Below are 22,787 nucleotides of genomic sequence, written 5' to 3'. Positions count from 1 at the left end.
TGTTGTCGCTGTGTGTCCGTCGACCAGGTCAGTGAATGCCACATCTGATGCCTTCAATACCAACATCACCCTGTTCACACGTATCCTGGACAGCCTGCTCGATGGATACGACAACCGTCTGCGGCCTGGTCTGGGAGGTAAGGAAACAATCTGCTATCACTGGATATACAGAACTTTATCATTTAATACCGGGGCTGAAAATTGTAAGCTCCTTCCTTAATCAATCATTGGTAAAATTAATGATCAATTAATTAATAAATCAGTCTTATAGAGTCTTAAAGTTTTATTTCCACAGCAACATGTTGCACGTTCTCTGACATTACTACATGAACCTTTAGAGATAAAGGTGCTAACTAGAAACATATAGGGTTCTTCAGGCTGTCCCCATAAGAGAACCATTTTTGGTTCTTGCTAGAACTGCTAACAAAAGTTCCCTTGGAACCCTTTGAAAGAGTTCTACCTATAACCCAACATAAAGGGTTATACCTAGAACAATCTGTGAAAGGTTTCACCTAGAACCTGTGAGAGGTTCTACAGAGAACCCTTTTATGGTGCAATGGTTGCACTTAGCACCCTCTCTGGAGGTTCTATCCAGAACCTTTCAACCTTACAAAGGGTGCCAACAAGAATCCAAGGAGGGGTTCTACCGCAAACCTTTTATTACTCCAAGGGTTTTATCTAGAACACACCCACAGGTTTCTACTGAGAACCTTTTTTATATTCAAGGGTTTTATCTAATACACACCCAGGGGGTTCTACTGAGAACCGTTTTATATTATGGAACCCTTGAAAGAGTTCTTCAAGGATTTCAACAATCTTTGAAGAACTCTTTCTTCTAAAAAAAAATGTTCTTTCGATGAAAAGGGTTCTTAATGGAAACGTTTAGTCTTACAAAGAACACGTGACAAACCCTTTCTTGCAAAAAAAAAAAAAAAGTTCTTCAGAAGCAAATTGTTCTGGGTAGAACCACGGCCCTTCAGGAAGAACCCTTTTGGAACATCTATTTCTGAGAGTGTAGCCTATGAAACATATGTGGGGCTACGTATTTCAGATGTCTATTAGATAGACGATCGATTAAATTTTACATGATTGATTAAAGTCTTAACGACTGATTAATCGATCATTGATTAATTGTTATCGTCCCTCTTTAATACCTACACTTTTTAGACGAGAACTTACTCATTTGAATGTTTTGTGCTCCAGTTTATTATAAAACAGCACATGTCTCTCTTTTCAAATGGCTGATGGCTCATTTTGGAGTGAGAACACTTCATTTAACATCAGCTTTTGTAGTACAGATAACCTTTGGCAGAAATCCCCTCAAGAACAAACTGACAAACACACTCTGTGCACAAAACATTTAGCTTATATAACACTCACTCCACTTCCTGGAAAGTCACAGCAGCAGAACCGGCCACATTTAACCCCACAGAGGGCTGTAGTCTCGCTTGAGTTTTCTCTGGAAAAGACCCACTGAATCTGTCAGATGTTGGAGGAAATAAACTGAGGGTGCTGAACCACGCTGCAGCGTTGACTATGATTGTGATGGTAGTTTGACTGAGGGGATGTGGTCAGGGCGTGAGTAAAACATTGTCAACTAAAATAATCATCATTACAACAAAACAGTTGATTAAAGTCATTTTGTTTTTTATCTCTTTTGCACACTGGTTGCAGACTGGGGCTGGGTATCATTTAAAAAATTACACTACAATACCTGAAATACAAATAGAGAATGTAATTTTTTCTCCTTTATTTGATAGCCATTATGTGAATGGACGCATTACTGAAATAATCCTTCTGCATTTTATGCATTTATTTTGTCAGATATCACAGGCATGTAGTATAGCCATGCTTTCAAATATTTGGTGGCAGTGGTTGTGGGCCAATCACACGTCACATTAAAACGCTTGTGGTGATTGGCTACGAGCACATCCATAGAAACTTTTTCCTTTTATTAGACCGGGGTCAGCAAGCTGCAGCTCCAGAGGCACACATGGTTCTTTTGCCCCTCTCCAGCCTCCGTAGATTATTTACGGATGCGAAATCCAAAAATAGATTAGTCCTCAGGGGAAAATATAGAAATAATTGTGGCTCCAAACAAATTTTTCTGGCCCAAAATGGCTCTTTTTGAGAGTATAGGTTGCAGAACTCTGTTCTAGATGTGCAAAAAGGATCAAATGCAGGCTATTGTTTGACTAGAGAAAGTTTTGATACTGCTTTTTACTTTATTTATGTTGAAGATGTCTAGTACCAATATACAACCTACGTATTACCTTCTGTAATCGTATTGCAATTCTTTGATTGACCCTCAGTGTCCAGCGTCGCTACGATTACGTTCACTTAATGTAGACCAGTACCAGCACCAGTGATACTGGTAATCAAGACGGAGCCACAGAGGAGAATTTCATGCTAACTGCAAACAGAGTCTGTAAAACCGTGGTGACACACTTCCAGAGATCAACCGAAAACAAAAAATGAAGAGCATGGTGGAAGTATGGTTAAAAGCAAATTTACTGAAAAGTAGTGCTTTACAGATAAGGAGGTGAGGAGTAACGCTCGCTGTACGTACTCGACAAATAGGACCTGTTCATTTATGGTCAGAACTCATTATATTGTTTATTTATTTAATTGGTAATTGCATTGTTTTTAATGATACCATATCTTACGCAGTTTTATTACCACTGAAAAATATTTTGGCCGATAATTCCCTCAGTTCCAGTAGCAGTAGGGCTGAACAATTTAGAAAAAAATATGATTATCTTGCTATTGAGATATGATTTGCAACATTGGAGGGAATCACAATGTTTACGTCATTATTCTCATTTTCACTGAAAAGACATTTAAATGACGATGGTGTGATTTTTGCGTGTATCAGTATCAAACAAAGATCTTTAGTGTAGGCCGGGACATCTCTGCAGCATGACAGTATTTAATTTCAAATGGTATTTTGAGACATGATTCATCTTTAAATGTTGCGCCTCCTGTGATTTGACAACTGCGGGAGGTCATGTCGCCATTTCTATATAATTTGGATTAATAGTTCAGCCCCAAGTGGAAGATCAAGGAGTTAATTTTGGACCCTGGAGATGGTTAAAGTCATGTCAAAGTAATAATCTGCAAAAGAAAATTTTAGAATTTATTCACTGTTTTCTTGATCCACCGAGCTTTTCCTTCTTTGATTATATGTATAGTGTTTGTCCAGATATGGCCAGAAATGTCTATATTCAGAGGAGGGCCTGGTGCCCAGCCTGAAAGCCTCAGCCGTTCTGTCATTATTGGCACGATTGGCACGAATGTTGATTCAGTGGAAATCTGCCAAACCACCACCACACTCGAGATGATAAGAGAATTTTAATATGGCATATCACAAACTTGAAAAACTTAAACACTCAAGTGGTAAACTAGGTGATTTTTCTAAAAGTCTGAATGCATTTGCTCTACTTCTCTGAATGAAAATATACATTAAAACATGAAGCATATGTTCCCAGAGGCCCCTTTGCCGCCCCCAATCTGCAGTCTATCTGACAGCTTTGTGAGTGTTTTTATATATACAGTGGGCTATATGTGTACAGGTTGGAAAATAATATGAAATGAATAATGCATTATTTATATTTAGGTAAAACTTAGCCATAAAAAAACGAGCTTCTGAGAGATTAAATAAATTTCAAGCTGCATAAGCATATTAGGCCTCAATATTTTTCATTTCCCACTCCCTGCAGGAGACATTTTGTGTGTCGATGAAAATCATATCTTCTCTTCCTGTGCACGCTTCCCTCTCCATCCTCACCTCTCCCGTCAGCCTCCATGTTTGGCATCTCATTTCCAGCTGGCCCCTCACCCCAAAGCTGAGCTCCTCCCTCAGGATTTGGTGCCATTTGAAATTCAAATTCCTGGGGCCATCAGCCCAGCCCAGGAGCTGCCATATGGGTAACAGACCTCCTTTAGCTTGGCAGCGCTCAGCCTGTACAACTGGACCTACAGTAATCGTGCTGCTAGCTTATTTATTGTGTGAGAAAAGCATTCACATTTGGCCTATTACTACCCCGCAGATACATATCTTATTTTAACAACCTTAATGATCAAGTTTAATGGCCTGTTTCCATCAAATATGCACCAAAATTTATACTTAATGCATCCCTAGAAATGATAAACATATAACATTTACCCATGGCAGTTGAGTAGACTAATCCACTGGAGATTTATGGGACTGAATCAATAAAACTGTATTGATTTTGACTGACGAATAACACTAACTAAAGATGCTCCACCAACAGACAGCTCTGAAGAAGTGATCATGTTAAAGACTGACTTATAGGGGAGATCAGCCATCTGAAATAAAACATTTAAATAAAACATTCAAACATAAATTAGGTGCTTTCATCTGAAGAGTACCGAGAGCGCATACATTTTTATCAGACTTTGGCCCCAGTGGGAGCCAAACCCCCAACGCTCAAGATGTAGTACCGCACTGTACCCATTAACGTACACAGCGACTACATTACGGTGTAGGATTCAGTCTAAAGACAGAAAAATGACATCAGATGGCATTTTCCACACTGTAGACACGTTAGATCTGTATGTCACATCTGTGGGAAAAAACGTGTTAACGCTTCACTGGATGTTGGTTTATAACACATTTATAATGGCTGCAAAGGAGCCTCATCACAGCTGGACAAGTGCGTTCACTCATACATATTCAGAGATACGGAGTCCGTCCCTTTGACGGTTCAAGTAGTGTGCCAGCAAAAAGAAAAGAGCCAGAATCCCCGTACAGTATAATGTACAGTATATACTGTATGTATACTGTATGTAATCTCAATTGATCTTCAACTAGTTACTTACAGCATCATTACACATTACCTGCATACATACATACATACAGAGCACATTACAACATTATTTTGTCTGTTAACCTTTGTGGCTTTCTTGTTCAAAACAGGATTTTTGGGGTCGATATAACGATATTACGGAGTAAAAAATGAACATATTGATATATCAGCTGATATTACACCTAACTATCAAATGTATTATTAAACACAGTCTGACAAAAAAAACTTTATTGTCCAAAATAACATCAGGTCAAAGTAAATTTTGTCATTATTTTTTCTCTTATTCTTTTTCTTATTATTTTCTCATGACTGTTTATTGCGATTTTTGACTAATATTAAAGTATCACACTCTAAAAATGAAATAAGTCAGCAGTACTCAAAGAAACTGAGGCAGTTGAAATATTTGTTAGTGTTACATTCATTCTTTTATCCCCCTTAAATTAAAATATTTGATTAAGTGAACTTGAATATTTTCAGTAACTGCAGTAACTGCTAAAACTGAATACATCTTATAAAAACATAATATTTCATTTTCGGTAAACTCAATATAGTAATAAATAATAAATAAATAATAATAAAAATATTTTAAAATTTTTGTGTTTTAGTCACGGGGGACCCTTTCCCCTCATTAATTGAAAATTGTGAGTTTAATAAACACAAAAGAAAGAAAATTATACAGGGGCTCAAGACATTTAAGTTAGTAGAACCTCCAAACAAACGTTAAGTTTTCACTTCTTACTACAAATTATTCATTTGAACATTCAGTTTTAGTGTGTATGATATATTTGCTTTACAAATAAAACCGGAGAAAGTGGTTAATTGTGATCATTTAGGAAAAAAATAACATCCAAAAATACCCCAAAACCAGATGAAAAAAATATACATCTATAAATAAAGAAAATAAATTATAATAGGCTATCAGATAAACTTAAATGGTATTTTTAGCAGATATTCATAACTATAAATAAATGGAGAAACACAAGGGATCAAATATATATAAAATGCTGCCTACAAAACTAAAAAGAAACAAAAGATTTGTGTCAAGTACGTCCACAGTTGATTCACATCAGACCACGGACCCCCAATTTGAGAAGATTTTGTTTTAAGGAATCCCTTCTCTGAGTAATCTTCGTTTTTTAGAGTTAAAGATGATGAAGTAGAGGTGACCCCACAGCTCAGCTATCGGTCCTCTGCGGCGGCCGTGGGTTCAATTCCAGCTTGTGGCCCTTTGCTTTCCCCTCACCGTCTCTCCGCCCTTTCCCATCTCTGGAAAAAATGTGCAAAAAACGATCCCAAAAATACTTTTAAAAAAGTCATATTCAGTCAGTAATCAATCAAAATGCCCTATTTCTTCCCTTCCCAAAAAATGTAATAAAAATTTAAATATTGTAGCCCTTCTTTTTGTTGGGGACCTCCTGCAATCCACTCAAGGACCCCTGTTGGTCTCCAGACTCCAGTTTGAAAACCACTGCACTATAACAAGACCACCAACTACACATTTTCAGCCAAAATAAAACACTGACAGCTTCATGAAGGTAGAATCAGCTGCATGTCCGTTACCATCGTGTTTGATCGTACACAACACGGTGTGATCGTACAGCGAGCTCGAACATTCGGTGTTTGGATGCTGTGACATCCCGACGAGCCCTCCGCTCTGTCTTATTGCAGCGAGAAAGAGATGCGAGTTGAAACATTTTACAGCTTCCACTGATAATCAAATGATAAAAGATGAATCTAGGGCAGAGGTTTTCAACATGAACCCACGTGTCCCCTTGGGGCTACTAGAAGGTTTGAGCGGAGAGAAAAAAAAAAAACAAAACAAAACAACTGTAATCGTTTCAGCAATGAATGAATTACTGTGTGGGTTTAGACTACACATTTCTCTTGGATTTATTTATAGAAAGTACAATAAAACCACAACCGTTTGAGGCTTTCTGAAGCAAAAACAACTACTTTTTTAATCTAATATAGATAATGTAACTACTGTATGTAACCCTGACTGGTTTAATCCAGCATTTATTTTTCATACTTGTCGTCTGCTTCGGCTGAAGCAATACCAAGCTCTTTTAAAATGCACCAATTGGTTTCTGTCACTTTCGCTGAAATCAAGCCAGGCTGCAGAGAGTGAATGCAGAAAAAACACAGTTGCTCCCACATCATCATTAGTGTGACTGCAAGGCAGCTCACTTCTGTTCATATTCACACTTCTGCTACTAATTTGTTTTTCACCCAAGAAAAAATTTGTCATCCAACAACAACTTCACGCTCACAGCTACATGTATACATTATGTTCCAGATTTAAAATTACACCATGTGAGATTTTTATCTCAAAATCCAAACGATGCTATCGATTTCTCATGAGCACAAAAATATGGTTTTAGTTAAAGGGATACTTTGAATTATTTAAAGAAAGGTTATTATGATAATCAGTGTATTAACTGCAGTAGAAGCTGGTCAGCAGCGGGAGCACTGGTGTAGGAAGCTAGTCAATGAACTGGGTCAGTTTGTAGCCACTAAAAAAAAGGCCAACCTTAAAAAAAGCACACATCCACGCTAAACTTGGAATATTTTTGGAGCTTTGCCTTGTTGTCAGACAGCCTTTTCCAACAGAAAACCAGGAAAAGCAACCAGACTCCTTTGGCAAAATCATTAATTTTACCATGAGAGTTGCTAGAAACAGCCGTTTTACAACAAGGTAAAGATGTGAAAATACTCTAAATATAAATATTGTGCCTTACTATCTAGTTAATAATAATTAACTGTTAACTGATTAGCAAAAACTGATCCATGCATCTGTTAAAAGAAGAGGTAAAATGTCTAAAAACATCAGACATATTTTATATATTTTGCACCTGCGTTATCCCACGTTTCCAACAAAGTTCACACACACAAAAAAAACATTTTATTCAAGTTAACTGTATGTTTCCTGTTAGCCGTTGCTAGCTAGTTGCTGTAGCTTCTGGGAAAACACGAGATGCGTCAGAGAGTGAGGTTGGACGTTGGCACTAAATGTAATGCGAATAAAACTTTAATATTACTTTGTGAACCATGAACATGATGTCTGCCTGAGTCATTATATTTTCATCAGCTGTGGTGTTTTTTTTTTTTTTTAAAGAGAAGGGAACTCCCATGATCCCACGCCACTTCACGACGTCATCAAACTACATCTTTTGTTAATGTTTTAATGTCAGAGAGAGCCGTCATGGCAGAATGAGTTGAAAGTTGCACTAGTCAATATTTTTTATATGAATATTGGTTCAAAAATGACTATATATGACTGTAATGTGAAAGATGTTTCTCGATGTATCAGTCAACCCCACTGTTCAGTTTCATGGATAGTTTTAACATCTTTTCCCCTAAAAAAACAGACCTGGAAGGAGACTGAATGTTGAACTTAGATTTGTCAAGTGGCCAGAAACACAAATCAAAATGAATGCTAATTTTCCTTCATGTTGCCTAGTTTTGTAAACACTTAAAAGCTAATTAATGCAGATTTAAAACTAAATAGTTAAATGCACAAAAGCTTTGAAAGCTTAGATAGCTTATAACTGATTGGCTTTGTGTTTCCATGGTGTGATATAACTGTTACATGCTGCATATATTCACTGTGGTATTTCCTTTATTTAAAAGGATATTGTTGAGCATTAGTGTTGTTTGCACTGTGGGTGATATTGTGACGTCTTTTGGTTGTATTCTGGTTGGATTGTTTTGATGATCGTGGTTCCAAGGTTACTTTTTGTTGCTCGTGCAACAAAAGAACCACAATGTCTGCACAGTCAGCTTAGAAATCCTGCAACACTAAATACGCAGCATCATTAAACACATCACTTCACCTACAGTAAGACAGCTGTTGTGACATTTAATCAAAAAGCTGTAATGAACTTTCTGTAATCACTGTTGTGTTGGAGTAATCAGCAGTTAGAGGAGGAAGGTGGCAGTTTTACAGACTGTTAATTTAAGTGCTGCCGTTAAAACTTATGACAGTTTGATCAACAGAATCAAATCAGGTTTGGCTCGCACAGATTTAATCTCCCTGGACCGCAGTCATTCGCTCCTTCTGACCCATCCCTCAGTCCAGCATTGGGTTTTTTGCTGATGCTCTTTATCTCCGTCCAAACTGGCAGGAGTTAAGTTGACATTTGGATAGTTTCACAGCGGGATGCACTGTCCTCTAACACAGGCAGGTTTCGTCTGACCAATTAAACGCGGTTCAGCAGGCCCATCTGTACCACATGAGTCAGATTATATGAAAAGCACATGTTTATGGCTGTTCTTGCTGAATAAATGAACTTTAGGTATTGTCCTTGTTCCTATAAATAAGCGTCCTAACGTCCTCAGGCATTAAATGCACTCTGGATATTTTTAAATAGTAAACACGGATTTTTCCCGAGGGCTGTGCTTTTCTAGGTTTGCTACTGCAAGGATGCATCATTTGTGCGAACGTGGTTAGTTTTGCTTGTGAATTCCATCTACTCATGCAATGCAAATGGACCGGAGCTGTCATTTGATGGTGGGTTTGGTTTACCACAGACCTCTGTTTATTCTTGTTGGGGGTTTTTTTATGTTGTGATATAACAAAAATCATTTCCTGCACTCTGTCGCCATTCATGGTAAATTGATTGAATAGCTGCGTGTTGAGTCACGTGTCGGCCAGTCAACCTTCGTCATGCACTTCATATAACAAATGACAACAAGCCCTATTCATATACTACTGCAGGATATACAGTATATGTACTGTACATACTTAGAAAATACAACAGCTGTTCCAAGAAAGAGGCGTGGACAATATTTATGTATGCCATGTAATGTTTTGCATGTCATTATTTATTATTCATTTATTACTTTATTTACATGTTAAGTTATGTTTTGTTTGTTTGTTTTTTGTTTTTGTCTGTTTTTGCCTCTGTCTCAATCATTGTTGTATCTGTAAAGTCACTATCATATTGTTTTTGCACCAATTAAAAGCAAAATAAAAACAAACACATCCAGTTAAATTTAAAGATAATTATTTGGGTCAAGTAACCAGACCTCAAACAAGAACAAAATATCAAAAACATCAACAATAAATATCTAAAATCAGTACAGGATATAGTGAGGAAAAGATCAATTCTCACTGAATATGCAAAATAAACAAAAAACAATATATATATATATATGTATATATATATATATATATATATATATAAGAATAATGTCAACAATACAGAATGGTGAAGGAATGGGAGACAAAATATTTAGAGAAAAACATTACTTAACTAACCTGTGACTAATGTCATAGGTAAATAATTTAGTGAAAGTCCACAATACAATGAAAAAATTCAGCTCTGATTAGGACAAAGAAAATCACAAGACTAAGAAAAAACAACATAATATTTTTCATACAAAGGTCCTATCAAATCGAACAAAGGATCAATAGACATGCAATTTATTTGCAGGCACGCAAAGATCATTTTCACGACGTGGATGTTCAGTGGCATAAAGCACGAGCTCTGAAACCATGCAGTTAGTCACCACTCACTATACTGTACATGAAAGTCTGCAGAAGAAGGTTGTCAGAAGTGTCAAAGTATCAATACTTTTTTAACACCACGTGTTTCAAAACAATACAATACTGACAAAAATTAAGTCCTCAGCTGAGTTCAGTCTTGCAGCAAAACCAAACAGTGTTCAGTGACTTTTTCTGTACCAGCACTGTGCAGGTTGTTAATAAACAAAAGAAAGAAAAAAAAAAATCCTTGGAATTTTATTCTTTTTTCTGTGGTATTGAAAGAGGTATCAAGTATTATTTTTATATATAAATATTATATTGAAGAATTAAATTCTGTTGACAACTCTAATATGGGAGACGATATGGAGTGTGAAAATAAATTTAAAAAGTCAGACGCACTCATATCATTACTCTTATCTTGTAGAGGTTTAAATGTACCTTTGTTTCAATCGTCACCACATACACTCTCTGACAGTGTTTCCCCTGACGCCATTGACAGACAACTACATGAAACATGCAGCTACCAAGACTACAATTATGGATTTCTCTGGGGTTGAACATTTATGAAAACGCACACAATAAAATATATAACATAGACCTCGTCGTAACAACTCCCATGATCCCATGCTACTTCACCGCATAGCGACAGAATTTATATATTGTGCATTTAAGACATTTCCATGTGGAAATATTGTATATTATACCATTATACTACGTGGTACATTGCAGTGTAGGATGATGTGAGTCCAATATATAAGTTATATTAATCAGACAACACAATAAAATGTCTAACACACAATATAACAGACCATAATAGTGAAGGAGCCACTGAGAAGTTCACCATATTAAGTTACAATAATAAAATGATAAAATGCACCTTATTGTATCTTTTACAAGAAGAAGCAGTGCGGTGTGACTGCGTTTAGTGTCAAACATGTTGTTTCACTGAGGCGGCATTTCTCTTTAAATAAATCAAACTAATGGAGGCCCCTGTGAGCCACACTGAAAACCTGATCATTGTAAATCAGCCTGATTCACATACAGAGGCCTGGTTTACATAAATAAATGCACCTCACTCAGCCTGCCTGGCTAAATGGATTGCACCTAATACCCGGCAACCTGCCACTTCCTCTTGATTTACATAACCTTATAAATAAGAAAGCATTTTCATAATATGTCTTGTTAGAGAGACTTGAATGGCGGCTGGCCTTGCCATGCATGAGAGCACTTTACCGAGGAGTAATGATCTCTTTAGATTGTATGTGAGATGCTGTTTGCTGTGTAGTACAGAGTGTAGAGTAAAACGTGAAAGCTTTTTGAATTGACCGAGCATGAGAGATCGAGCTTCAGTAATTATTGAAAGAGACAGAGTGTAGAGAAAGCAAATGGACCTGATGCAGCAGCGCTGATGCAATAGCACATTACCACTTGAATAGGAAACATGCAAGTCTTTGCTCTTCCTATCCGTCACATCAGCGTGAACATTTAGGACAAATTTTATACGCTTAAAATCATAGCTGACTTGTCGCCGTGGCTCTCTAAATTTAATCGCACGGGAGTTGCCCGACTCGGCTTGTGCAGGTCACAGATAGGTGCGCCGAGTTTGCACACAATTCGTCTGAGTAGAGCGATGCTGGAAAGAAATAAAATGGAAAATGTTGAACTGTTGGTGCATATTCAGAAAATTGCGTCTTTACTCTCATTTATCAATTCAATTGAATTCGCAGACAGAAGACATTCGTTTCAGTTTGTTATCTAATTTATTATCCTTAAAGGTACTTTGTTAAGTTATTTACATGTATTAATCTCTTTGTATTAGTAACGTACAATCAGACTGTAATATGATGAAACCTTCCCCTGACTTGCTCAGTTTCTTACAACAGCCTGTGGACTTGTTTTCTAGGTAAAGATGTGACGAGGGATGTTAATGATAAATCACTCAAAATTAAACTAATTAATAAAATATTAACTAGCTATGTGTTTTTTCCAGAGTTCACTGGATTTCTCATGGTTTGATTTGGTTTGCCGTGTTAGGATGCTTGGGATGGCAGGAATCGTGCCCCATTTGACACGGTTTTGTTTGACGGAGCCATTTGTTGAATGTTGAAGGACAGGTGGACAGGAGCTGTTGTTGCTGCTGAGTGGGAGCCTTGTTGTTTTATTTTTCTTCTGGTTTAATTTTTTGTGATTCGTGAATTAATGTTTCAAATGTTCCTTCAAATATAACAAACTTTGAAAAAATATGCATTTTGTATCATATTAATTCACTGTTAATGATTAATCGCATGCTCATGCTATCACTTAAGGAAAATATAGTAAATTTGCAACGCTAAACGTGACGTTTGTGGACTTGAATATCAGGTAACATATGGAGTTTGCTCATAAAAATAATCTGTTATATTTCAGATCTTCATTTGATAGTTGATTAAATTTTACTTGATCGACCATATTTTTAATGACCAATCAACTGATCCTCGATTAACCCTTTTCATCCCTCATACAGTAGTTATATATAAAACACTGAATGGCTGATAAATGGTATCAAAAATAGGGTTTCCTCATATCAAAAGTTTAAGTGTTTAAACTTTAAACTCATTTCTTTTTAAACCCATTACAACCCGTAGGATGGAACTTCAGTTGCCTTTGTTTTCTCCTTAAATCTATTTAAAAATAAAGCTTTTAACACAGATCATCCAGTTAGATTTCATCTGCACTAAAATCTGTGAAGCTGCACGGTCTGAAAGGTCAGAGAAAACAGTTCGTACAAAACTATGTTAAAAAAAAACAAACCCTAACCTCGGTGCCGTCTGTCTCTTTGTTGTCTCTTCTCCAGACAGGATAACTGAGGTGAAGACAAACATCTACGTCACCAGCTTTGGACCAGTTTCAGACACAGACATGGTGAGAGCAGATTTTGGACATTTATTTATTGTGTTTGATTATTCACCCACATCTTCGCTGTTGTATAAACACTCAGAGAACAACACCGAGCAGATGACGGCCTCGCACTCTCTTTTCATTCGAACATTAAGCAGGAAAAGATGCTTCTTTTTGCTTTTTTTTTTTTTATTATTCATTACGGGCTTTTCCTCCTTTCGTAAGTGCCTCATCTCTCTGTCTCTCCACACTCGCAGCACAATAGTGAAGTAGGATGAGTTTTCCACACTACAGCACGATGTCTATTCATCTGACAATTTTCATCTTATAAATTATTGAAAGTCCTCTTGTTATTCTAGTCACTGCTTTGTTTATCCTGGGCTTTCCTGTTTATCATTCTGAAGCATGCGCCCACCTTCACATCATATCATCAGCGTCCCCTTCCATTGTTGAAGACCCATTTTCCAAGTGATTGATCTATTGATTGAACAGTTATGATGTTGGAGTTCAATGCTGTGGCCTCTGTAAGATATGTAAACTAGAAGGCACTCAGCTTAACACAAACCAGCCACTTGTGCCGAGCAGGACACAGAATAATAAAATCCTTATGACTAAAAATAAAAGGATCTCATGGCGGAAATCCCAGATCCAGCTCGCCGCCCACATCTGATCTGTCCACTTAATTTCAGCCAAGTCATTCCTGATGTCTCTTTTTTAAAAATTCTTGCAAGTAAACAGATGGACAGATGGACAAACAGACAGCTGACAGGGCTGAAAACATCATCTCCTTCAGTATCACTGGCAGAGGTCATCACTGATACAACCATGAGAGCGTAGAGCCAAAGCAGAAGGCTACATTGGTGAACATTATGGTATAGCAAAATAGGTTACAAGGCTGAAAATGTATAATTTCTTTTACAGGTTCTTGTGTTGCACAGCCTGAAATATTTTGATTGATTTATTCAAATACTGTAGAGCAATTCAGCTGATTGCTGAGGTGGCTGCTTTATATGATTTATAACATTTATAGGAGGTCTGCTGACAGATGAAGCTGGAACATGAGATTAAAGTAATTAGTAGAAGAAGAGAAAAAAGACAACATGCTGCATTTAGCCTCATTTGACCCAACGACAAGGTCAAATGTATCTTTAAAACTACAGGCAAAAAAGCTTTATTATCTTTGCTGAGGTTTTATATGTTGGAATTAAGCAAGTCTGTACTAACGTCATGCCTTAAAGGGATAGTTCACCCAAAACAGTTACTATCTACTCACCCTAATGCCGATTGAGGGTCGAGTTTATGTTGTTAGTCCACAAAACACTGCTGGAAAAAACGTCTCGTCTGGTGTAATCCAATTCTCCTAAAGTCCCGACATGCTGTTTGCTCACCGTCACAACACACACACACACACACAGTTCAGAGAGTGTGGATGTGCACATGAACGTGGCTCCAGGCTAAGGATCTACAGTGAAGATTCAGGCTAAAAACATGTTGTGAATAACATTTTTTAGTCAGCTTGGCATGCTGGGGCTTTAGGAGACTTGGATTCACTAGACGAGAATTTTATGTTTTTTTTCCAGTTCTGTTTTTTTAGTTTGAAAACTGGTCAACATTCACTTACATTATTTGGGAGATTCTGCAAAGCCGTTTTCCTGTGAAACTCCAGCAGTGTTTTGAGGACTAAAAATTAAACCTGGCCTTCAGTCGACATGAAGGTGAGCATATAATGACTGAATTTTCATTTCTGAGTGAACTATCCCTTTAAAGGATGAGTCTAGTGTATTACAGTGTTTGTCTTTTTTTTGTCCATCAATCCTGCCAATCATCTTCTCGATCAATCAGCCGTTCAGTCCACTAAATGTCAGAAAATGTTGAAACAGAGGACCAAAGCAACCAGCAAACACTCAGATCCCAGAAGCTGGAATTAAAGAACCTCAACCTCTCTAAAAAAACAAAACAAAACAGTACAATAGTACAGTCTACAGCATCATAGTCTGAAGCAGAGGGTCACTGACCAAGCTGCTGTATTTGACACGTTCGGAGTGAGAATGGGCTGAAACAGCAGTGCCCATGTTCACCATAATGGAGCAGCATGTTACTCGGTGCAACAGCGGGACTGATTATTGTGTTTTCAACCATTTCTGGACGAAATTAGAGGTCAGTGGCACAGAGTGATAATGAATAACAGGCTTTAGCTACACAGCCAATACTTGTTAGATTGATACATTCATTGTCTTTTGATGGGTTTCTTGACAATAAAAGAACCACATTGATTCTTTAAACCCTCGGGTTAGGCAGAATAATGATTTAAACTTCTATCACAGTTTACAGAACAACTCCCTGCTACAGCTTAGACCCACCAGACTGTGTTTACTCGTGCAATGAGGGGTTATTACTGACATTTGTGGTTCATTTTCACTTCAAATAAAATGTTTTAGATTAATTAGCTCCGCAGCTGGCTCGTTAATAATTGCTGCTTATAATTACTGCCTTGTTCTCATAAATTACTTCAGAGGGTAAAATGTTATCACAATCAATCATCAATCAAAAAAGACTTAAGTTTATAATAAACCGGGTTCATCCTTTCACCCTAAAATAAAGTCATTAGTTTTGGCTTCAGTGTCTCATGATCTAAATGTCAGAGGACTTTCAACTGTGACGAGAAAAAAAAAAACACTCTGGAGGAATTTATCTCTCTCTACCTCTCACTTTCACTTGTGGTGTGTGAATCACACAAACATGGACACACACACACACACGCACACACACGCACTTTCACACGTACACACATTTCACAGTGCAGTGCTTTCTGCCCTAAATCCTTCCTTGCGTGTGGTTTCTTTTGACAACACAGGATTGTAGGTCAAGGGGTTGTCTTGGCCTCAAAGCCAGCTTAGGAAAACACCGGCTCTGAGAGCTGAGAGGAGCACGCAGAGCGCCGGCCTCACCTTGATGGATCTTTGACAAATAGAGAGAGCCGTGTAGTGCCCACCAGGTTTTAAAGCGGCAGGTGAAGTCGGTCGAGAGGAACGGCGGCTTGTAGTCTCCGTGGAGAGTGCCCTGCGTTTTATTTAAGATTTTACTTCAGCAGAAATCAATCATCGTTTTCATATAAAGTTGAAAACATAAAAATAAAAGTACAGTTTGATTAATTTCCTCATTTATCCGCTCTGTCCACAGGAGTACACCATAGATGTTTTTTTCCGCCAAAGCTGGAAGGACGAGAGGTTGAAATTTCACGGACCAATGAATATTTTGCCCCTCAACAACCTGATGGCGAGTAAAATCTGGACTCCGGACACCTTCTTCCACAACGGGAAGAAGTCTGTGGCTCATAACATGACCATGCCGAATAAACTGTTGAGAATCAAAGATGACGGGACACTGCTGTACACCATGAGGTAATTCAAGTCCAAGAAGCATGTCTGAATTAAAAGTCACACAGTTTTATTTATGTTTAATGTTGATGGATTTAAAGGAATAGTTTGACATAGTTGGTAATATGCTTATATGTTTCATTGCCAATGGTTAGATGAGAAATGTCTGTGTGCTAAATAGGACATGCAACTACCAGCAGTAGTTTGTTAATTTTATAGTCTGGCACACAACTGCCAGTGAAACCACATTTTTGTCTTTTTGCACTTCAGGTTTTGTACACATTAAACAAACATTTTAAAAATGAGCTTTAGAGGTGCTGGTAGGCTGTGGCCTGCTTGCCACCATAAATCTCAAACTTAAATTTCTTCCTTGAACAAAATATTTTCCTAAGCTAAGATGCTAACTTAGTAGCATTGCCTAAAGCCTCTTAGGTTGTCTCCTGTGTTAAGAGCACATTTAACGTTTGGCTAGTTAGCATAGACTCAAAGATGGCGCCCATTCAGTCGAGTGAGAGTTGCTTACCTGGCACATAAGCTAAGAAAGTTTTCTAATTTCCATGTTTACCTCCTGGTTATACGGATCAAAGATTCATCATAGAAATAGTCATAATTGACTTTGGCTGCAGTTTGAGGTGTCCTGTCAACAGTTTTACAGATTTCTCTTTTATAATGGTGGCTTGTGGAGAAAATGTTTTTTGGGCTGCAGGGGAATTTTTTTTTTTTTTTTTTTTGTTGCAATACTGCTGGGTAAAACTGAAGGCGAAGCTGAGAAGCAACATCCTATCCAGGTTTTATTTATTGATATATTTTACATCTATGCTAGGTAGCTACAAAGTTGCTAGTGCTAACATGAAATCTGTACTCTCTAACAAGTTGTGCATATAGACAGTAGACTTACACATCTTCAGTCACCATAAATTCAGACATTGTCTTATGTTCCACAAATTATTTCACTTTTAAAATAGTCGCTAAGGACCTTCTAGCAATGCACAGGGGAATACTTAAGTAGCTCAGTACAAGATACAGTATATAGATATTAAGGGGTTTACCCCCAGAACATCCTGAAGGAATCCTCATGATAATTTTATGCAGCTTTTTTTCCTTAAGGCTAAGTGATTTTATGCAATCAGGCACTGATTTTGTTTCATTTGGACAGAGCCAGGCCTGTGCACCCCCTTTTTGTGCTAAGCTAAGCTAACAAGCTGTTGGCTGTAGCTTCATATTTAGCATACAGACATGAGACTAGTATCGCTCTTCTCATCTAACTCTAAGAAATAACTTAAATCCCAAAATGTTGAGCTATTCCTTGACGAGGAATGTCTTGGACAGAACACTGACCTCGCTAAAGCATGTGATAGCCTCATATAACTACATCCAGTAGCGACACAGAATTGCATTTGTTCAGATGTATTCTTTGCGCATCCTTTTTTTTATGCAACTCAGCATCCTTTTGTCAACATGCATTTCAAGAAAATCAATTTGAATGATAAAATATTGCAAGGTATTTTCACAGTGGTTTCACTTTTGCATACAATGCAGTTTGTTATCAAAGAGCTAACCTACAGCCTCTCCACAGACACACATCAGTCTTTTAATTTCTGCTGGTCTCTGCAGTACCTTGTTTACTTTGCTCTGCTGATTACAGTTGAGATGAATTATTTTTGTTTCAAGGCATTACAGATGGGAAGAGTCTTGAATAGTGCATGAGGCTTGTGAGTTTGTTTTTTTCTTTTAGTTCCTTTTTCTGTTTTGAGACCGTGCCTAATCTGTGCTGTTTACTTTTCATGCATTTGCAAAGTCTCCTTAATTTTCTGTGAATTGGATGCAGGTTAACTGTGCATGCAGAGTGCCCAATGCATCTGGAGGATTTCCCCATGGACTTTCATTCCTGTCCACTAAAATTTGGCAGCTGTGAGTAACTCTGATGATGATAGCGCCTGAGGGACCTTTAACTAAAATGCTTTTTTTTTTTCTCTTCTCCTCTTGGGTTCTTTGGCAAGTGAGCAGCCTATAAGAACCAAGTGAAGCTGGAATGCATGGCTCAGTTTTCTGGCAGGGGCCCCATACATTTTAACAAAATAAGCAGCAATTAAGCAGATATAGATGAAGTAAAGTGGGAATGTTACTGGGAAATACGGGGAAAAGGACTTTATACTCATCCAAATATTTTATTTTGTGAATGTAGATCTATTGTACCTTATTGTCATGGCTTCTTACATTTGGATGAAGAACTTTTGCTTTAAGCTGCTTTAAAGATACTGATTATTATGTATCAGAGCGTCAGTACATGGTGGGTCATGTCTGAAATGCCTTGACCTCTCACATTAAAGGGATAGTTAGGATTATATTATCAGAGTATTAGCTACAGTGGATGGTGGTCAGCACCAGCACAGGGGCTGAGCAATGATCTGCTGAGGGCAGGGTCAGCAAAAAAGGTATTTTGGCCACTTAAAAAAGGTCCACCTAAAAAAAAAAGGATATCAGTTTAAGAGTATGCTGCATTTTGTATATTTTTACTGCTTTACTTCGTTGTCAAACGGCTGTTATCCGACAGGAAACTGCTGTTATATAAGCCAAATATCGCTCTCTCCAAATCAACCAAACTCCATAGGCGAAATTAGTCATTTTACCTTGTAGAACACAGGAGTTACTGGTCTACTGCCGCCTCAGTTGTTTGGTTTGTTTGTGTTATTGTGTGACTTTGGTGAATCCAAGATATCCTTTTAAAACACAGAAATCACACAATAACTCACTAACTAACAGACCAATCAGTGACTCCTGTGTCCTGTGAGGTAAAATTACTGATTTTGCCTATGGAGTTTGGTTGGTTTGGAAAGAGCAGTATTTGACTTATATAATGGTGGTTTTTCAATCGTAAAAGGCTGTCTGACGGCCAAGTAAAGCTTTGAAAATATTCTAATATAGTGTGCACTTTAACTGATATTGATTTTTTTTTTTTTTTTTTTTTTCATGGACCTTTTTCGAAGTTGCTAAAATATGTTTTATTGCTGACCCTGTCCACAGTAGTTCATTGCTTAGTTCCTATGCTGGTACAATGTACTCTCTACCATCTACTGTAGATAATACACTGACTATCAATGAGTACCTCATGCAACCCCACTTAAAATAATCCCAACTAATTAAATGTAACATTTACTTTCAATGCATTTATGTGGCGACCTACAGTATTTCACATTAACTTCATTTGTTACCCTGTTGCAAAAATACAACGATCTGTAGCATGACATGATTGGCAGAATATTTTAATATATGTACACTGAGGGAAAAAAACTATTTTTCTGTTTCATCAGCCATTCTTAGGTTTGTAGACAAGCTTTCAAATTTCATATTCAGTGTGTGCTGTGACTGATTGAAAAGGCCAAATGTCACTGTGCATCAGCTGCTTGTTGGCATTTTTCATCTTCAGCCACTGAGAGATTTTCTCTCTCTACAGTATTCTCTCTTTTTTCTAGAAACCCAGCATCAAACACAATGTAGTGGGGGGCTTTTCATTTGGGTCACTGAAATAATTTCTCGAAAAATCATCAATAGCCGCGGCTGCCCCAGATTTATCCCCTATGGGTTTATCCCTCTTCTCTTTTTTTAGATGCCTACACAATCTCAGAAGTGACTTACGCTTGGACTCGAAATGCCTCCGACTCTGTGGTGGTGGAAGGAGAAAGCTCCCGCCTGAACCAGTATGACTTGCTCGGACAAACGGTCGGACAAGAAACCATCAAGTCAAGTACAGGTAAGTTAGAGGGGATTAAATCTACCTCATGACTCCCCCACCTCCTATAACCTCTGCACTAAATGTTGCTCTGGCTTAGAGAATGTCTCAAAAACCAAAGAGAAACCCTGGGTTTGAGATTTTCAGATACTTAAATCAAGAAACCATAGTTCTAAAATAGTCTGATTTTGCTAGGTACCAGCAAGCATAATATGCTTCAGCTGGGTTGCACCGACAGAGAATCATTTTTAAATCTTGATTAAATCATGGCTTAACTCTCAGTAATGTTGCACCAAACTGTAAAACAAATCTTAAAATTAAGATTTGATTTAAACATCTCTTAAAACGTCTGTTTAGTTTTGACTCTAAATCAAGATTACATTTATTTCTGTTGCACAAAAACTCAAACTTCAAACTTAAACTTCAGGAGGTTTAACTTTCAAAATAGCTGCCCTTTTAAGATGGATTGAACAAAATATCTAAGATCCTTGAAGAAAGTTAAAACTCAACCCAAGTGAGTGTTTTTTGATTGTCTATTGTTTGACCATGTTGCTGCATTAATTCAGCCAAGTTTTCTCAAAGGAGAAGAAATTAGAGCTCTTCTGCGGAGCCACCATGAGGAACAGTAGGCTAACTAGACTAACCAACTTTTATAACTAGATCCTGACAGCACTCAAATGTAGTATTTATTTCACTTTAGGTAAGCAAGATCTCCATATTGATTAAAGCTACTTCACAGAAATAACAATTCCACCATAAACCTCATAAATATAATGGCAGAAAATTAAAAATATCTAAATAAAAATCTCCTCTTGCTTCTTTTAATCTAGCTAGTAGTACTACTCATTGTATCTGTGCAAACACAGTCTTAACCTGAAAACTGTGATGACTTCCATAGCTTTAACCCGCTTCATTTTGTGGATTCAGAAACTGTCTATAAATGTCTTTATTATCTCAGTTTCAAACTGTTTCAGTGCAAAAATCAAACTGTGAAGATTTTGTGCTTGTTTGGGTGGATGTTGAACTCGTCCACCTCCTACATGCTGCAGGAGGCGGCCGTAGCTTGCTGTGAAACGCTTGCTAAGTTTTGTGTTTTTTGTTACTCACTTTATTTGGCTTGAAAAATGCAGAGAAACATTTGTTCTGGCTTCCTCTGCATGACAAAGATTCGACAAAACAGGGATTTGGCAGTCATGCATCTTGAATTCCCTACTTTGTTCTGTTTTTTGTTAATCTGTATTTAGCATTTAGCCTAGAGACCCAAAAGCAGCATGACAGGTGAACCGCTGCTGCAACAAGCCCTTCCACTTTTCAAACTCCCCCTCTGGGGAACAAAGATGGGCAAACATTCACATTCAGTGCAGCTTCTTTACGTGGATTTTAAATGGATGTCAATAAAAACAGATGCTGGTGCAGAAGCAGACATAAGGGAGCACATCTGTCTGGTGTGGCTGTCAGAGGCGCTAACAGTGGAGCTCCAGGGGAGAAGAGTAGCTGCTGTGTTCCTCTGTGATTTAACTGTCTTATGTTGGTGCCCAAAGACACAGGAATGTCTCTCAAAAGTGCAGCCATGCATGAAATGACCAAGAAAATCTATGTTCTTGGCCCTGAAAGTGAATAACTCTGTGTGCATTGAAAATGTGGCATTTCACTCAAATGGACCTGCAGGAGACATTAGCAAGTGAATCCAACAGTGACAAGCTCATTAGTGGACAGGATAATTAACTCTAGACTGCAGTTGTAAAACATGGAGTTGAAACAGAAAGCAGGGGATTAAAAGTTTTAAACGTGTATGGAAGAACTGTTTTTAAGGCTGATTTTTAAAGTATTATTACCATTTTTACTGACCTGTTTCTAAACCCCTCCCCCTAATAGTGATTGGTCAGTTGTAGCTTAGCAACCGCACTGCAGCTGGCACAGCGGACCTGTCAAGCTTTAGTGGTCCGCAAGGTAGATGTGTTTTTCCAAAAATACAAGAGCAACCAAATTTTTGCTCTAACGTGAATGGCAAGCAAACAAGCTAAAATTTGACTACTTACAGTTGCAACCTGGAGATCTTTAGAAACTGTGATCATACAATACTGCTGTAAAGAGGATTATACCATCTTTGATTTTTTACAATGAAATAGACCACGTCAGCAAATAACCCAGAATTACTTCCCACATTTCAGACTACAATTTTTTGTAACAGGTGACAGGTTTTCCCATTGTTTGGAATCTGATCCTGAACTAAAGCATTATTTTAACTAAATAAATTACTAAAGACCTTTTCCCTTGTTTTGTAAGTAAAACATATCTTCTTCAGATCTTATTTGGATCATTATGTTGCATTTTTCCTTATTATAAAGTAGCTTTGGCCTCTTTCTTTCAGTCTTGTATCATGTTTTTCAGTCACGTTTGCAGTCGTATTATAAAACACATGTAAGACCTCTCAACAGGGTTCTAGTTTTATCAGCCAGCTAACTACATCTGACCCCCGTTATCAT

General features: G+C 37.6%; 1 protein-coding gene across 4 annotated transcripts in view; it reads left to right on the top strand.

The window, feature by feature from the left end:
- The window catches only part of gabra2b (gamma-aminobutyric acid type A receptor subunit alpha2b), a 53,063-nt gene that overhangs the window by 13,410 nt on the left and 16,866 nt on the right, over positions 1-22,787 (top strand). For all 4 annotated transcript variants that reach the window (XM_084718786.1, XM_084718784.1, XM_084718783.1 and 1 more), the window contains 5 exons: positions 28-137; positions 13,151-13,218; positions 16,375-16,595; positions 18,400-18,482; positions 20,179-20,322. In XM_084718786.1, coding sequence (XP_084574912.1) covers positions 28-137; positions 13,151-13,218; positions 16,375-16,595; positions 18,400-18,482; positions 20,179-20,322 — 626 coding nt within the window. The remainder of the gene's footprint in view (positions 1-27; positions 138-13,150; positions 13,219-16,374; positions 16,596-18,399; positions 18,483-20,178; positions 20,323-22,787) is intronic.

This window comes from Lutjanus erythropterus, chromosome 5, assembly GCF_056507025.1.
Source record: "Lutjanus erythropterus isolate fLutEry1 chromosome 5, fLutEry1.hap2, whole genome shotgun sequence".
Classification (NCBI taxonomy): domain Eukaryota; kingdom Metazoa; phylum Chordata; class Actinopteri; order Lutjaniformes; family Lutjanidae; genus Lutjanus; species Lutjanus erythropterus.
Note: the sequence above shows the minus strand (reverse complement) of the source record. Positions and strands in the feature narration are given on the sequence as shown.